The sequence below is a fragment of the Gouania willdenowi genome, chromosome 8, assembly GCF_900634775.1.
Source record: "Gouania willdenowi chromosome 8, fGouWil2.1, whole genome shotgun sequence".
NCBI classification, from domain to species: domain Eukaryota; kingdom Metazoa; phylum Chordata; class Actinopteri; order Blenniiformes; family Gobiesocidae; genus Gouania; species Gouania willdenowi.
The window spans coordinates 16003365-16021875 of NC_041051.1; the positions used below are offsets into that span (position 1 = coordinate 16003365).

General features: G+C 41.6%; 1 protein-coding gene across 5 annotated transcripts in view; it reads left to right on the plus strand.

Annotated features, from left to right (window-relative positions):
• Positions 1-18511, plus strand: part of cyth1a (cytohesin 1a) — a 64284-nt gene that overhangs the window by 23877 nt on the left and 21896 nt on the right. For 4 of the 5 annotated variants that reach the window (XM_028454561.1, XM_028454558.1, XM_028454560.1 and 1 more), the window contains 4 exons: positions 15002-15084; positions 16679-16743; positions 18056-18122; positions 18221-18339. In XM_028454561.1, coding sequence (XP_028310362.1) covers positions 15002-15084; positions 16679-16743; positions 18056-18122; positions 18221-18339 — 334 coding nt within the window. Of the gene's footprint in view, positions 1-8891; positions 9110-15001; positions 15085-16678; positions 16744-18055; positions 18123-18220; positions 18340-18511 lie in introns of those variants that run through there. The other variant, XM_028454562.1, reaches the window with a different exon arrangement.

Here is an 18511-nt window from a genome sequence, read left to right on the forward strand (position 1 = left end):
AGAGACAGATTTCAGCACAGTTGCTTCACACAGGAATGTTGTAGCAAGATTATAAATGTGTTGCATTTGTGTTTTCAACTTGTTATGAAAGCTTGCGACTGCTTCCGATGGCACAACTTCTGCCCAACCTGAGCGTTTACGTTTCATGGCTCAGAACATGACCGCCAATATCCAAATGCTTAGGATGTCAAGCATATTATGTACGATGTGTTCATTATTTGGTTGTGTCGTTAGAAAAATAATAATCTGAACAGTGTCAGAGACAGTTGGACAACCACTTTTATTGTATTGCTTGCTTTAAAAGCAAAGTTCCCAAATAACATATTGATGGAATATCAGTGTGAGAATAATAATAAAGCACACCATTAAGAATGAATTTAATCCAAAACCTTTGTTTCTCACGGCATAAGGAACACTGACTCACAATTATTGGCTTAAGAAACAAACCTTCTGCTTCAATGTCTGTTTTTCTGTATAAATGCAGTGTTTGTGCCACCAGCTGAACGTCACCACATTTGGTTAACACTGTTGACAGTTATGAGTGATTAACATGCTCCCACCACTCCAGTTTCACATTGGCCTGTGATGAATAGCAAAATGTGTCTTTGACTAATGCTTCACTGACGTTTGGAGTGTAAATGCAAGCAGTGAAATTCATTTCAAACGAGTGTGATGCAATACTGTGTGTACATAATATGTCAGAAATATAAAGCTACGCACACAAGTGGACGTTATCATCGCTGAAACTCTTTTTTTTAATTATTGGTAGCAGTAGACACTATAGCCTGCAGAATTTAAATCATGCCTGTGAGATCATAATGTTCAGGTTTGTACGCTGCAGGTATTGACACGCCTTAGTGTCCATTTTCATACAGAAGAGAAAACGCTGCCGTTGTTCTCGCTCGTATTGCAGAAGATCTTTGAAATGGCAGCTTTTAGAAAACTCTACAGTGCTGATTAAACCATCAGACATCTGGGCAGTCAAATTGATTTTCATTTTTCAGAATCAATTCTTGTTCCCACCTGGGGCTGGGCAATATGGACTTTAATATTTTTTTCTCAAAATGGCAAAATAAGATACATATGAATCAAAATATTTTGAACTCAAAGTCTTCTGGGTTAAATTTTCTGCTGAAAAATGCCACACAGGCTTATTTAATAAACCTCTGCACAATATGTGCCACTTTTTATTGTAAAGGAAACTCTTTGACTGTACTCTATGAATAATATGAAATACTTTTATGATGTGATTTGTACTGTATGATTGTATGAATAAAAGCAAGTTTAAAAATATCTAGATATAGGCACTATTGTCATTCTCTAAATCACCTAAATAGAAAACGATGTATCCTGAATCACGATATATTGCCCAACTTTATTCCCAGCAATAATTAGTATATCAGGAAAGCACGTCTTCATGGAAGCACAAACTCCTACACGGCTGCATCAAAGCTTCATATCATGCATGTATTGCTAATGCCTTTGTGATGTAATGTGGTTAAATTAATTACGTGTATGTGTGCAGATGAAAAATTCTATTCATTTTGCTTTTCCCACACAGGATGGGTGGGTCGAGTCCCTGCTTTCACTTCTTAACTGGTTTCCAAGGACTGCCTACAAACAGCAAACCAGACTTAGGAAAAACAAAACAAGGCTGAGCCACAAATGTTGACGCTAAAATAGGATACATTTGTAATTGGTGGAAAAACTTTAAAAAATGAGATAATTTAAGCTTTTTTAGCTTAACGATAATTCCCTTTTCTGAATGTGAGCTTTCCCGGCAAGGCAGGATGTTGATAGTAGGGCAGGCTTGATAAGAATCAAAGCTTCCAGCATAGGAATACAAAGGCATGCATTGTGGGAAGAAAAGTCCTTTCCGCTTTTGAAGGCAAACATGGAGAAGCCTCGTCTGTGGCCTGTCCAAACTGTTCATGGCAATAAAACACGGACATGGATTATTAAAGAAAGCTGATCTATTGTGTCCATGATAATGCTTTGTACATGCATGCAGGAGGGATTTACACACGGCTCACCATGCTTAGCCCATGTGCGTGCTGCTGCTTGGAGCTGTACATTTTCTAGCTGCTCAGTCGCCCACTCACAATCTCTACTTCCCACATTCCTGCACAGCAGCTTGAGTGTGCTAAGATAAATACATATGACAGATGTAGATGGTACTTAGTGGAGTCAAATACTGCTAAAATATAATAAATTAATAAAGTATTAGAGTTAAATTAACCATCTTTAAATGTTTATCTTAACTGAAACATTGTGACCAATGTTTTTAGGTGCTGCAGAATCAGATTTGGTGTAAGGGTTTTGGTATGTTATATATACAGTATAAGCTATATCCTTACAAATGCAAGGTGGATCTTCATAAAATATGACATATTTGTTACATTTTACTAATATTACATGTTATACGATTGTTTAAAAGTTGTTCTAGTTCATAATATTTCATGCAATGTCTCACTATGGGATGCAGCACAATAAAAAAACACGCACAACCCTTTGAAAGCAGTGTGCTGGATCAAAAAGTCCAAAGACGCAATGAAAAAACGTCAACTGCGTGGTTAGGTGAACACCCTTCATCAGACATGAGTGCAGCATTAGGCACACCCGTAGTGTGCTTGATTGAACAAGGCAGTCACATGATATACTGTATGTCGGCGTTAATAAATGGACATTCATATTACATGTATTTACAGTTGCCATTTATACTGACTATACGCTATATATATGTGTGTGTGTGTGTGTGTGTGTGTGTGTGTATATATATATACAGGTATATGTATATACAAAAAAATTACACTATTTACAAATATAACATTCTTAGGACAAAATTTTATATTCATGACAAGCATCAGGGTACCGTCATATTGTATGGAAATGTTATATTTTGTTATGTAAGTGTGTCCTAGACTGATCTTAATGTGGTGTAGTGACCAATGTGGAGACCACAGTTGAAAATATAGAAACAGATGAGTGAATTACAATATAAGCTATGGACACCATTCAGACACCTCTTCTCCTCCTTTTTGTTTAGATTTTATTTTATTTTGCCAGCTTAACTGTCCACAGGCGGATTCTCTTTATTCTGGTCGATGGACGCTGGCAGAACTAGTGCCTGCTCTGGACCGCAATAGGTCGAGAAGTAGGTAAAACACAACTCTTAACTTGCTTTGCTTGGTAGGTGCTATCCTTCGCTACAGAAAGGTAGTGAACCTCCGGGCCTCAGCTCCGGCTGACGGCTCCGTCCTACGCTGTTGCTCCAGCACACGTTGGTCCCCAGCAGCTTTTTCACTCCGGTGTTAGCCCTGCTTATTGCTCCTTGCCGCAAGGCCAGTGCATTGACCTCAGCACACCTTGCTGTCTGGCCATTCTGTGGCCCACCGTAGTGGTTGAAGCCACCAGGTCCCGCTACGAAGGGAAGAAGCTTCCCGAAGGGCGCTGCGAGACAAATCCTTCCCATTTTTGCTGAGCTGCTCGTGGAAGTAGCTCGTCCCTGGAAAGACTGTCCGTTCACCGGGAAAAGTTCCGTGTCAGGTTCCTCATCCCTTGACTGTGAGGCGATGGAGATCCTCGGAGTGCTTCGTATGCTGCTGGTGGAGCCTTTTGTTGTGGCTCACCTGCTCCCGCGACAGCCCGCTATGTCCCCTCGGAGACCCGTGTTACCGTCCAGAACGGACCGTCTCCAGTCAAACCTGTCCGCTAAGAAGTATGCGGCCACTGCCCTCTCGGTCAGAAGAAATGCCCTCTTTCTCCACACTTCCTATCAGGCTGAACTTTAAGTATTTCGCACTGTCTCAGGATCCTGCGACAATGGAGGAAATATCCAAGTTTGCCGATGTGTATCTCTGCACCCAACGCTGCTCCGTGCAGGCTATTGGAAAGATATTGAGCAACATTGTTGTTCAGGACCGAGCCCGTTGGCTCAACCTCGCTAAACTGTCTGTCGCAGAAAAGAGCGACATCCTGGAGGCCCCGTTGTTCCCCAGGGGATTTTCCGCTCCACTTTGTCCTCCATGCAGCGGTGCTGTGAGGAGAAAAAGAGAGACGATGAGGCTCTCCACCTCTCTCTCCCCTGGAAACCCCCGATCACGTCTCTACTGGCGCTACGAAGGGCTTTTCCTCAGACTCCTCCCCAAGGTCAGCAGTTTAAGGCGGCGAGACCTTCCGTTCCCCGGTCAGCTCCGCCACGGCCTTGACGAGGCCCGCCCACCTGGCCCGGTATCCCCGCAGCTCCGGCAGCTGCTGCTACTCCAGCACAGCCTGCTCAGCGCGTGCAGACAAGGAGGAAGAAAAAGACTGCCTGACAGCTTTCTTCTCCTCTGATGATGAAACTGACGTTCCCTCGGCCTGTACGCGCACTGTCCTCCCCTCTGCAAAGGCTCGGCTCTCTGCTGTTCAGGAGAGACAGATTGGTTCTGCAGGATGTTTGGCTGCTGTCCCCTCCTGCATGTCCACAAACACGCACTCACAAACATGTTCAAAACAGTGATGTGTTCATCACTCGCACCCCTAGACCAAAGGCCAGAGGCGCATCATGTGAAAGCAATGTCTGCCACTATAAGCAGAGTGATGACGGGTCTTGTTATTCTCACTCGCAGGGAGGCTCCGACCCCCACCTGGTCAGTAATAACGGTTTTCCCATCGTCACCCTGTCCCCTGGAGCGAGCAGTGTTTGCTCACCCTGGGGGGTCCTGCCCTGTCCCACCGGCAGGGGGCTCTTCCACTGTGCGGGAGATCCCTTTGTTGTGGTCTGTTGTCCCTCCTCGTTTCACCGGCATGAATCACTCTCGGGCCCACAAAGAGTCGGCCCGTGTGTTACAGGAGTGTCTCAAATTGTTTTAAGTAGGCAAATCTCTTCAGTTAAGATTGTGTCTTTGTTTACTTGGGTTGATGGCTTCGGCCATCCTCATGATCTGCCTTGGTTGCCTTCACATGAGGAATTTCCAACTGTGGGTGGCATATGGGCTCGATCCTGTGCGTCATTGGCGCACGGAGGGTCTTGGTTACGCCAGAGTGTGACACAGCTCTGCGCCAGCCTGACAGGCTGGGGTGAGACCCACAAAGGGTGAGTCTGTGAGGGGTCGCTGCAATTCAATCCTCCGGCGCGCTCACATGAATTACTTGGAACTGTCAGCGGTGTTCCTCTTGCTGATCCACTTCCTTCCATTTCTCAGGGGACATCATGTCCTAGTGAGGACAGACAACACCACGGCGGTGGCATACATCAACCGTCAGGGTGGGTTGCGCTCACGTCAGTTGCTGTCACTGGCATGCAAACTGATCCTGTGGAGTGTTGGGCGTCTCCTCTCGCTGAGAGCGGCGCATGTCCCGGGGATCATGAACGTGAGCACCGACCTGTTATCCAGGGGTGCGCCGCTTTACGGGGAATGGATGCTGCACCCGGAGGTGGTGTGGTTGTTGTGTTACGGATGGGCTGAGGTGGACCTGTTTGCAGGGGAAGAAAACGCACAGTGCGCGATGTTCTTCTTCCTTGCCAGCACGGAGGCTGCCCTCGGCATAGGCGCACTAGCGGACGAACGGCCGTGACCTCTGTCTGGACCTCTGGTACCATCATGGGATCTGGCGGTGGTTTTGGAGAGACTTAAACGTCCTCCTTTTGATCCACTGGAGGAGGCGGTCCTGAAGTTCACCTCTCTTAAGGCTGTCTTGTTACTGGCTCTGGCTTCAGCCAAGAGCGTTTGTGACATCCATGCGCTCTCTGTGTATCCGTCATGTGCTCAGATTTTCCCAGGTGATGCAAGGATCATCCTGAGACCCAACCTGGCTTTTGTGCCAAAGGTTGTGGGCTCGTGTTCTCCCATTGACCTTTTGGCCTTTTCTGCCTCACAGGTTGAGCAATGGCTGAATGTGTTATGTCCAGTTAATGCGATTCGCACTTATATGGATATGATGATGAGCCTCAGGAGGAGCAATCAGCTGTTTGTCTCCTGGGCCAATCCCCGCAAGGGGAAGCCTGTTACTAAGGAACGCCTGTCACACTGCGTGGTGGAGGCTATTGCTTTGGTTTACTCTTTCTGCAGCCGTCTACGGGTCCGCGTGCACACTCGACTCTGGGTCTAGCCACGTCCTGGGTTTTGTTCAGGGAAGTGTCTGTTCAGGACATCTGTGCAGCGGTAAGTTGGACCTCGCCCCTCACATTTGTCCACTTTTACATGCTGGACGTTTCTACCCCGAGTGTGGCACGGGCGGTTGTACTATCGGTTTTACTAGTTTCCATATCCCATAGTGAGACATCTCACGAAATAGAACTTTAGGTTTTGTATATAACCCCGGTTCTATGAGTAATATGAGTGAGATGTCTCACCAGACTACCCTTCTTCCTCGAAAGAGGAGAAGAGGTGCTTATTTTGAATAGTGTACATCTGTCCGTCTCCTCCTTTTATAGGAGGTGGGTGACCCCCTAGCAGACGGACGCGCATTACTGGCCAATCAGGATTGGCAGATTGAAATAAATGCTTCTGAGGAATGCAGACAGAGGTTGCAATCCATAGTGAGACATCTCACTCATATTACTCATAGATCCAGGGTTAAATACATAACCTAAAGTTTGTTGGTCGCTAGTAAAATAGGAAGATGATTATTTTCTATGAAACCAAATGAAAACAAAACAAATGCATAAATGAGGATTTCCTACCGTTACTACCAGCCTTTCTTATTATCTAATTTAAGTGAAATCTTGAAAATGTAGTATTTAAGACGTGTTTTACTAACTGGTAGTCTTACGCACTATACAGTGCATATGAAGTAGCTCACAGTTTCAGAAAGGTGTATACATCAGTGTTTCTCAAATGGGGGTACGCCATGACCCTACAGCAAGTACTTGAGAAAGCATTAAAAATGAGGTTTAATAATTTAAATTTTTAGTTAAAAATGACTATCATAATTATGATGATTGTGGATTAATGGTTAGCATGTCCATCTCACAGCAAGAAGGTCCTGGGTCCAAGCCCTGGGGTGGACACTTGGGTTCTGTCTGTGTGGAGTTTGCATGTTCTCCCCGTGTTGCGTGGGTGTCCTCCGGGTACTCCGGCTTCCTCCCACTATCCAAAGAACATGACTGTTGGGTTGATTGGAGTAGTCTCTAAATGACCCATAGGAGTGAATGTGAGTGTGAGTGGTTGTCTGTCTGTCTGTGTGTCTGTGTGTCTGTGTGTGTGTGTGTGTGTGTGTGTGTGTGTGTCTGTGTGTGTGTGTCTGTGTGTGTGTGTGTTGCGTACTTTATTCTTGGACTTTTTATAAAACTAATGCCAAATGTATTAGTATACCAAAGAGACTTTACTTTTTCCCCACACAATTTTATAACTTTAAGAATATTTTGCTGTAGAAATGGTCCATCTCTTTTAATATATTTTTCTTTAATAATGGTGAAATTATTATTATTGTTTTGTGTTGCTTTTGTTTAGTTTGATAAGCTCGGTTATCGTCTCTGATTTCGGAGTTTGACACAAAGTTAAACCTATTTTACCTCAGAAATATATTAAATAATTAATAAAAAATGTTTTTTACAACAATGACCTAATAATAGTCATATGCCTGATGAACACTGAGCTCACTGATGACATGATGCAGGGTGAACAGCAGAGGGCTCCAGGATGACTCATCCATTTGAGACATGAGGCTCAGACAAGTGCCTCAAATGTACGCAAGACAAGTGTACAGTCATACAGTAAAGGAGCTGCACACATGTCATCATTGATGAAGTTAATTTCAGGGTGAAACTTATAAACAAGCAGTTCAGAATTTAAATAGCAGTTTTATCCAGACTTCATAATGCTACAATGACCAGCCTCAGGACTGGTGTGGAGAATGACAGCCTAGCTTAGGTTGATGAGTGCTAACAATAGTTTACTATCCAGCTAGACACTTCTTCTTCGTAATTCTTATAGGGCTACAGTCAAGCATGAATTAACAATGACCCTCTTGGAATTTTTATTAAATCTGTGTATTTAGCTCTTTCAAGGAAACATATTAGCATCCCTCGATAATCAGGTGTGTTTGAATTAAGCAACAAAGTCAGTAGAAACTGAATAGATGTATCATAAAGAACAATAGACGCCAGTTATACTAATTGTTTGCTTCGTAATGATTGAAGTCAAGGTACTTACTTGGGAAAAAAAAATGCTTTTATTTTGTCTGACTTTGTTTGAATTAGTCTCTCTCTCTCTCTTTCTCTCTCTCTTTCTCTCTCTCTTTCTCTCTCTCTCTCTCTCTCTCTCTCTCTCTCTCTCTCTCTCAGCCTGCCAAGATATTTATTTTATCTAGCCCCAGGACCGGACGAACAATCCCTGTTTATGTACAATTAAATGTATCTATAACTAGAGCTGGGTATCATAGCCATTTCTATGCAGTATTGATCTTTCAAATTTTCCTATGATATTAACAAGATTGTTCCAAACTTCTGACTTAAGTTGGGGTGGCTTATCCAGCAAAGCTTCGTCTGCCATGTTTACACTGAATGCACTTGAGCAGGCGCAGTAGTATAAAAAAACAGCACCTATGAATATTTTGTAAAATTTCAATGAAAATTGATCAAGATTGATTAAATTAATTTTTTTTACTCGGCCCTATCCATAACCACCAACCTGATATATATGGATATATATGTATAGTCCAACTGTTGTAAGGTTATTGTTAATATGGCTTTATATTAGTCTTTTCTCTATTGTCTTGTCTCGGGGCACATGTGAGCGTGTGTGTGTGTGTGTGTGTGAGAGAGAGGTAGATAGATGAATGACCACTGGGTGGAGCCTCCATGTAAATGGTAGTGACAGCTGAGAGACTGAAGAGGAGGGAGTGAGGAAGTGAGTAAGGCCTCTTCCCAAACGGGCTATGAGAGTGTCTGTGTGTGTGTGTGCGTGCTGGGAGCCGGCTGGGAGTTGATGGCTGTGCTGTAGTACAGCTGAGAAAACTCCACACTGTCCGTCCCTCCGCCTGCTTGGAGGAGCTGGCTCCATCTCCTTAGTCACTCAACATGTGGATGTAGGACTTGTTAGGAATCAAGAAGAGAAGATTGCCAGGTCTGTTTGAAATGAGATCCATGGTTTAAGAAGAAGGGATATCTGGAAGGACAGTAAAGGTAATATTTATTACTCATGTTGGCACTAAAAAGTAGCAGAAAAACACGTTTTGTAAACCCATTAGTCTTCAATGTATTGGCTTGTTTGTGAGACTTTGGTTGGATTTCATTGAGCTTGTGATGATCTAATCAATAGTGACCAATGATGTTTGACTTTGTGTTTGGGTTTGAGGGATTTTTTTCTTATCATAGATAACTAATGCAAAAATATTATCAAATGTTTGCAGTCATCAGATTAGCTAGAATATACTAGAAAGTTAGAATACATTAGGGATGAAGAGAGACGATTGTTGTTTAAACTTTGCCAACAGATCTCTCTGAGTCTGAACTACAAAGGTTAAACTGAGGTGTACTAAATCATCAGTCCCTGTGTTTGCACACAAAGAGAAAGCTGTGATGGTCCCACTACTCCTTCCTCTGTCTCTCCGTTCTTCTGCCATTCTCTGTTCTACGCCTTCCTGGTAAAACACAGGACTCCTTCTACTGTCATCTCCCCTTTCTCAGCTTCTCTCACCCTCCTCCTACCCCACAGCATAGGTCGGCTTGGACGCTTTTTGAAATTTTGTGCCACAGTTGGTGGTCCTTTACAATCCAGTTCACTGGGCCATTTTTGTGTGTGAGGTGTAATAGATGGAGGGGTCAAAGGTGAACAAGCCCTTTTTTTGGTGGCCGGCATTCCTTTACAGCTTTTGTGCTGCTTTTGTTATTTGCTGCGTGGTTGAAATGCTTAAGGTGTTCATGAGTGTGTGTGAGTGGGAGGGTGATGGAATTCAAAATGTGATCGAGTGTTCCAATGGGATTGGCTGTATTAATGAGATTTGGTCTCAGATGAGGACACGCTGGATGAGACGATTTCATTTTATAAAATTTTGTTGGCAAAGGAACAAAACGACAAATAACAGGACATTCTCCGTTTGATGTTTTCTGTAAGTGTGTGTTGTGCTTATCAGTGACTTATTTATCATTCCTTTATTTGCAAATGCAATTGTTTGTTTTCATGCTAACTTTATCAAACGCAATGACTAAGTAGATGGCGTCTTCCTACAGTTGTGCTCTTATTTGTCTAAAGCTAAGGGTCAATCGATTGGGAGGGGGTGGGGGGGAATGCAATTTGGCATTGAATGTAGACTTAACTGGAGAAAGTCTGTTGAACGTCATGGCCAGGCCAATCGACCAGACTGAAAGAAGTACATGGAGAGTTTTCAGAAAATGAAGGAGGAGTTTTTGTTTGGAGAAAGTGGAACAAAACAAATACTTGCAGTTAGATGCAAACTGAAAGAAGAAAACATGTGTAAACAGTGTTAAAGGAGTGTGCAAGGATCCATTAGGATAAAATATAGTGAGGAAAAATCAGCAGACACCCATTAGTTGAGTATAGCCTCAGGGTTGATTTCTGTTTTAAAATATTCCCAATTTTTTACCCATTTCTGTCAGTTTACCAATCTGTATTTTGTTTCCGTTTTACATCAGCTATCCCTATAATTAAATGCCATTACTTGCTATTAAACTTGCATAAATTGTGCCGAACAAGCTTAATGAACTTATTTGAGCTAACTTGTAATTAGATTAGTATTAGAATTGGAATCATGTGCTGGAATCACACAAGGTCTTACTGGGAAAGATATTGTGGAAATGCTTGATATTGTCCTGAAACCTGTAGGTAAGGGTTCAGTCAGTCTCTAGCTATTTCCACTTCAGGAGGTACAGTATAGCCGTCCGTCACCGACAAATATGTTTGTTGACAATTGTCGGTTACGTCATCATCTTTTTTTTTTAAGCTGTGGACGGAGCTGAACATTGTTTTTCATGAGGAGTGGTTCATCTCACCTTCTGTATACAGTATCTTTGCTCAGAGCTGTGTGCATGTTACGGATGTGATTAGCGGGAGATATGTCATCAAAAACATTCCCACTGGTATGGATATGTCGGTGTTACTAGGAGCTCAGCGCTGCCGCACACAAACACAGCTGCTCGTCACAGCTTACCTGAATCTGCTGTGCTGTAGTACATCATGTCTTCTACTTGGTTAAAGACCAGACCCCCAACAAAGTGAACCACTCCTCCGTCAGATCCACCCAAAATTTCCACAAATACATTGACAGAGGAACATGCTCTACTAAAGCATGGTGAGCTAAGCTAACCCACCAACGCACAAGACTGGGCTAGGAGCTAACGCTAACGACTCCATAAAAAGAATAGACCAAGTAAAAAGTACATGGTTTACTGTCATCAAACCGCAAAGAGCTGTTTTTGTGAACTGAAAGGAGTGTCACCAGGTGTGGGCCAATCTGCTTCAGTGTTGCGTTGCTTGTGTTGTGCAGATGATAATAGAGACCTTAGCTCTTACAAAGCATTATTGCATTATTTCTTTCCATCTAAGCGCTGTCTGGCCATTATCTAGCATCGGTAAGGCGTTTTAAAACCAACAGTCTTTCAAAAACCTCAAATGTCTCTAATTGGCTTTCACCCCTTTTCTAATGCTCAGTTTGAACTTGAGCTGGTCCTCTTGACCTTGTGTGCATGCATAAGTACTGTAGGTTGCTGCAATGTGATTATCTGGTTTACCCTTCATGGCTATGAGCAGTTGATTAATTCACGTGTGGTAATAATAAAGTAGCTTTGAGGGTGGATGTTTTTCTCTTAGCATATCGCTGTCAGTTAGTTTTGTTGACGGTACAAATATGTCCTTCTAGTGACCTTGTTCACCAACTGTCTTCAATGGCAGCCCAAATAAAGACATTTTTGACAAGTTAATACAAGCAGTTTTTAAGTGAATGTGAGCTGAAAAGGGATTCCTAAATTGGGTCCCATCTATTAAGACTGCTATTAAATCTGAGGTGTGCTTGGAATTCTAATATCCTTAGTTTCCAAGGGGAGTTCTTCAGTGATCTGGGTGGAAATGAGTTCTGAATCTTCTGCCGGGATTGCAATCATGGCTTGTATTAGTAGGTTCCGCTGCTGTGGGAGAGGAGCTATAAGTGGCGTCTCTCTTGATGTTAACTCCCAGTAGTTCTCTGCTGACCCAGCTCGCTCTAAAAACTGCTGTGCCCATCAGTTACTCTGCTAAACTAGAAGGCTAAAATAAGGACAGGCACATTACAGAGGCAAAATATTACTATTCAGTGCTGGTTTGTAGGCTATATTGGTACAAATAATGATTAATATTTTATTAAGTACCGGAACAGCCGGCTATTGTAGAAGGCCATCAGTAAAAGTAAAAGATAAGTTATCTTGTCTTCAGCACATTGTGCCTCAGCTCATGTGATAGGATTAAGTAAGAAGGAACACATTTTCTTCATAAAAACAAGTTTCTTTTGTCAATACAGACTTTGGATTAACATTTAGTTTTAACAGAATGTAGTCAGTGACAGATTTCCTGTCACATGATGTCAATGTTTCAGTCTGAATATCAAAGTCAGTTTAAAAGTGTTAAAAGTACGCAGATTGCTGACAATGCCAGTCACCGCAGAGCCAGACATTAGTTTTGCAGGTGTTATGCACGAGTACGCACATTGGAGGGCATGTAACCAAAGCCTCATCGTTGTGCACAACCACATTTCACGCCCTCATGTGTCAGTGTATGCATGCAAGTATGCAGCCGGTTTAAAACTTGTAAAAACAAGACAGATCAGGTGTAGTAATAGACTCTACTACTTGTTCTTTTTTTTATTAAGTAATGAGCTTCCCTTTGGTTTTCAAAGGCTTGTTTTTAAAACACATTAGTGCAGGGTCTTATTTTACCCTGATGTGATCCAACTTATTTTTGATGAGTTCAGAAAGCCACATATTTTTGCACTGATTTCTAATCCATTTGTTGGTGGTGAAGTAAAATTGCTCATGTAAAGATACGATGAAAATGTAATTGGTGTTTTTTGTTCTTATTTTGCTCACACTCCTTGTATGCACCTCCTAAATAACAGTTTACATTTTCAAACTATTACTTTGCACAATTTTCTCTATTTGCTCCCTGCAGTCAAATTATGGGCTTTTTCTCTCTCTCCTGTGTCACTCACTTAGTGGTCGCTCATGTTTGTTCGCCTGAGTTTTTAGCTTTGCTTTGCATCTATGATCTACCCAGCCATGCACTTTGTCCTCTAAATGATTTGCTGTTAAAATTGTATAAACAAAGGAAGACTTGCTCTAAGGTTCATTCCCTGTTGGTACTTACAGCTCTTTGTGCAAAACTTTGACAAAAAGTGCAAAACTTTGCAATTGTTTTCTGTCTAACCTTTCTGCCCATTACATTGTAAACATGTTTTTTCTGGCTTTCTTTGGACACTTGTGCATAATAAAATACAATGTGTCAAAGTTTTTGAGAGTGTGTGCCTGGCATCTCCAGCCATTTAAAAACACGATGATAAGTGAAGCTTTGTTTAGGTGCATCTGCTATTTAATTACATTCTCTATTATCTCTGTTAAATATTTGCAGACATTCCAGTGAATGTTACAGTTATTTGCCAGAAGGAATTTAGGATCACATGCCCTCTGTTATGAAAGTAAGTGTTCTACTTCATGTTAATCCAGAATAGGCCCCTTATTTTGACATCACTCATGCTTCAGAAGGATCTGGGTTTTGTGTTTGCAAGTTTTTACGGATAATTATCGTAGTTTGTGGATTTGTGTTTGTGTTTCAGTACAATACAATACCCTTCTTGCAAAAACCCTATTACTGCTAGCAGGCTGTGTGTGTGTAATCTGAACAATATATGTATTGTACATAGCTCAAAGCTGATAAAATTACAGGGATCTGAGGCATTTTACAAAGCTGTTTACTGAAGGCGCCAACCCCAACAAACTTTTTTCCAAATTCAAGGGGGGCTAGCATGTCCACCAAATAGACTGTACAAAAACATCTGCCACAGATCCTGACAGAGTAGGTGGAGCTGTGTTACTATAACAAATTTCAGTTGCCTATGTGATGTAGCTCCTGACATATTGGAAGCTGAAAATGGACAAAAAAACAATAACGACTTGCGAAAATGGACACACACCCCCCTTACTAAATTGACTATATTTCAAAAAGTGTTCATTCAATCAAACTGACAATTTACAGTGTGCCTATTAAATAATCATTGAACAATTGGTAAAAAAAATTCTGAATTTTTTGAGACCGAAGTGCATGGGATGTCCTGAACATTTGTTGAAATGGCAGAATAACCCTATCCTCAATGATTAAACTTTAAACTAAGAAGGGACACATGTATTTGAAGAGATTGAAAGCCGTATTATTACACCTGCACAACTAAATGAAATGTCTGAACAGTTGTTAACGTAACCTTTGAAAATGCAATTCCTGAGTGCAGTATGATGGGTTGATTTCAGTCAGGCGTTGATAAATGCATGTTTAAAAAAATCATCAGATGGATGGATGAAAGACGTCTAATGCCAACTGCATACTTTCGTTTGGTTTTTCAAGAGGTAACTTGGAGCGGGGGAGAAGATGTAATGGATGAAAAGAAGCAGAGAGAAATGAAATGAAACTGGAGCTCTGCTGAAACGGCTCACTATGATTAAAGTGCTGATTCAGCTAACTTCCCTTAGTGCAGGTAGTAGGGTTTGCACAGGCAGACACACAAAGGCATTGTCTGTCAACCAGGACACATGGCTCACCCTTCAGTCCTTGGCAAAGTACAGCTAATTATAAGTTCTCACAACCTTGTTCTGTGAGTCTGTGAGTGGCAGCTTTTAGGACTTGTCACGTTTGTGCAGCTCTGGCACTGACACTCAGGAATGCTTAGCTGACATCAGGTTCTTCATTTCGTCATAGAGGTTTCAGGCCCTCGTCAGATGATGAGGTCTTGACTTGACTTATGGTCCCTTACATTGTCAGTACTCTTGAGTGATATGCTTCAGGAATTAAAGTTTTAAAGCTGTCCTCTCATCTTTCTCCAGTGCCAGACGACCTCACTCCAGAGGAGCAGCAGGAGCTGGAAAATATTCGGAGGCGCAAGCAGGAGCTGCTTGAGGACATTGAGGTAATTGTGTTGAACATCAAAATAAATAGCAGAAAAGCACAACAAAAACACTGGAATAAAGAAACCTTTAACCCTGTTGTTATCCTTGTGGTCAATTTGATCCCATTCAATGTTTATTTTCCGGAGGCAAATATTCACATACTGTATGCGTTAGTGATATTTGAGGATAATAGGAGAGTTAAGGAGGTGGGTCAAGAAGGAATAAGTTATTTGAAGCAGCAAGTATTAGAACAGTAATGACTCAACATCATGTGTCTGTTTTCACTTGCTAAGTATTTGACCGTCCTAAGAGTGAACATCTATAGTTTCACTGCTGTTTGATCAGACATTGAGACTTTGTCTAGTTTTTGTTTTCATGTCAAAATTCCTGATTCTCAACGAGTCATTCCGTCATTTCAGCCAGAGAGGAATTTGAGGTATTTCCTGTCAAAACAAATATTTCTGTGAACACTTCAAACAATCTAGGAGTAAAGCATGAAAAGAAACAATTACTTATGGATACATTGTTTACATGCTGTGGTGTTCATTTCATATTATATACTGTAACTTCAATCGGAGTGTCAAAAAAAAGAAGAGACGATCTGCTGTGATACCCAATCGTAGCCACGATTCAAATCAGCTTTGCTGGATTTTCCTAAAGTGCCACATTTGACTCCTATCCATATTTTGTGTGCGTGCGTGCGTGCGCCACCCTTAGTGCTACGTATTAAGTCGCCCTTGCTGCTCCACCCCCATACGTGACCATTGCGACTGCCCCTGTCCTTTCTTTCTTACCTCCTCCAGTGGTCTGTGTCCTGACCCCTCTTGTGTGCCCGGGCTCCCACAGCCCGTCCTTCACCCCCTTAAAACCATCTCTTTCCTTTATGAGCCCAGTCTTCATTGTGGAGGGAAACATTTTAGGAATGTGTTGTGATTGCACAGGCCTTGAATACACAGATGTTCCCTTTGTGGTCTGCCCCACGGTAACTTGGCATTGGGCTTTAGAAATTATACACTATCACTAAGTGGTAGATGGTGTAAAGCAGCTATTCTCAACTGGTGGGTCAGACCCAAAAGTGTGTCGTGGACAGCTGGTCAAAAATAAATAAATACTTAATGTCTCTCTTGTTGGACTTGTCCTTTATTTTGAAAGAAACTTTTCTTTTGATAGGCATGCTGTGAATGCATGTTGCACAGCAAAGCATTTATCACACAAGCCTGGCAGCAGTGGTTCAGGCTTAGGGATCTAAATCAGACCCAAAATGCAACACAAACTAATCCACTTCTATCGCGTTTTACCCCATTTGTATTGAGGTTATCCCAAAATGCTTTTCCCCTCACAATAATCTGACGCTGTTTGGGGAAAATATATTTCTGATCTGTGAAGCCACTCATAACCTGATGTGAAAGCGTTGGTTTAAAAAAAAAAAAAAAGGTATTTATTGAAAAATATAATTGCTAAGCATAACTACGGTAGTGTTTGCATGATCTCTCTTTTTTTCCATTGCTATTGAAAAAAAATGCTTTGCATGCTGTTTGTGGTGGAGATTTGAGTATTTTATGCTTTTGTCAGACTTGTAACTCTAAAAAAATGATTGTTTTTTCTTCTCTGCAGCGGCTAAAGAATGAGATAGCAGAAGTGACAAGTGAAATTGAGAACCTGGGTTCCACTGAGGAGAGGTAAAGGTTCCACGTTCCCCTCTGTTATGTCCAAGTCAGCTTGTTGCTCGCCTTCAACTAACTTAGCAAATGAAGCTGTCAATTATATATGTTTAATGAGCAAATTGCTGCGCCCCACCCCCGTCCTACCAAATACTCTGCCTAAATTGGCTATGCTTTTAAGGCAGTTTAAATGTTTCATAAGGCACACCCCCATGAAGGGCGGCCTCTTTGAATAATGCAATGGATGTACGGGGAGAGGCAGACAATGGATGGTCTCAGGAGAGGGAGGGCTCAGGTTTAGTTTACTTGAGTAGATAGATATCCCATAAGCTGCAGAAACAATCTAAAGCACACTTTCCTATTCATCAAAAACCCATTAAAGCTCACTGCGCCTCATCACATTTTCCTTTGATCCTTTTCTGGAAGTCACTTTTGATGCTTTGCATCATTCGGTCTCATAACGGTGTTGGGAATAATGAGGGGCAGCAAGTAGTGGGGTCCCAACAACTTTGAATGGAATGGTCACCATGGTGATGACAGACTTGTGGAGTCACTTCGACCCATGAAACACTTGCAGCCTAATAAATGAGACATTTCCATATGCGTGGTAACCTTTTAGCATCTCTGAACTTGATCAATGCTTTGTCATCACTGCAGAAGGGGGTGGGAAAAAAAAGCACATCAAGTGAAAGTATTGATGTAAAAAAAACCATCAGTTTGCTTGGCTTCCTATTCATTGTACTAAAACAGATATATTGTGTATATATGATAAACGGTGCCTGGAATTTTAAAGAGTTAAAGATTAGGAATAACGCTTCCCTGGCACTTACACATACAGTATTCAATGTTTGAATGTTTGTAATATTTTTTCCTTAATAATAATTAATACCATTTGTTTGAATAGTACATCAAAATCAGAATGCCTTTATTGTCATTATACAATTGTACAACAAATTAATTTGGCTTCACCTTAAAGTGCACACAGCTAAAAAGAACAGAAGAAGAATATAAAAAAAGTAACTCTAATTAAGGTAAGATGGGCTATGTATGGTAGGAGATATTTACAGGTAGCAGCATAGTAAATTATAACTAGATATAGCAGAAACGTAAAATAAAAATTAGCACAATATGAAATGTAAACTCTTGCAGAAATATAAATATTGCACAGTATGAAATGTAAACTATTTCAGAAATAGAAAAGTATAAATATTGCACAGTATGAAATGTAAACTATTTCAGAAATAGAAAAGTATAAATATTGCACAGTATGAAATGTTCTCCTATCAGTGGATATTCATTCATCTTCAACACATGCTGATACTGTTTTCAGGAAAAATATGCAGAGGAATAAACAGGTGGCAATGGGCCGTAAGAAATTCAACATGGACCCCAAAAAGGTACGTATACTTTGTCATTCGGATTCCATAGAAATGTATGCGGCTCCACAATTTCATGAGCAGGATGTACCCTGACCTGTGTTCTCTGTATTTCTCAGGGGATCCAGTTCCTGATTGAAAATGACTTACTGAAGAACACCAGCGACGACATAGCTCAGTTCCTGTACAAGGGCGAGGGGCTCAACAAAACAGCTATCGGAGATTACCTCGGAGAAAGGTCAAAATGGATGTTGTTTATTTTTATATGTCCTCTTATAATAAGCTTTCTCCGATGGTTTTACATTCTTATTTAAGGCATTCTCAAACTCCATAAATGCACGCTTAGAGAGCTTATTTTTTCCTCTGCTCTCTGTGATCTTGGGAAGTCCCACGCCCATTCCATCCCAAAC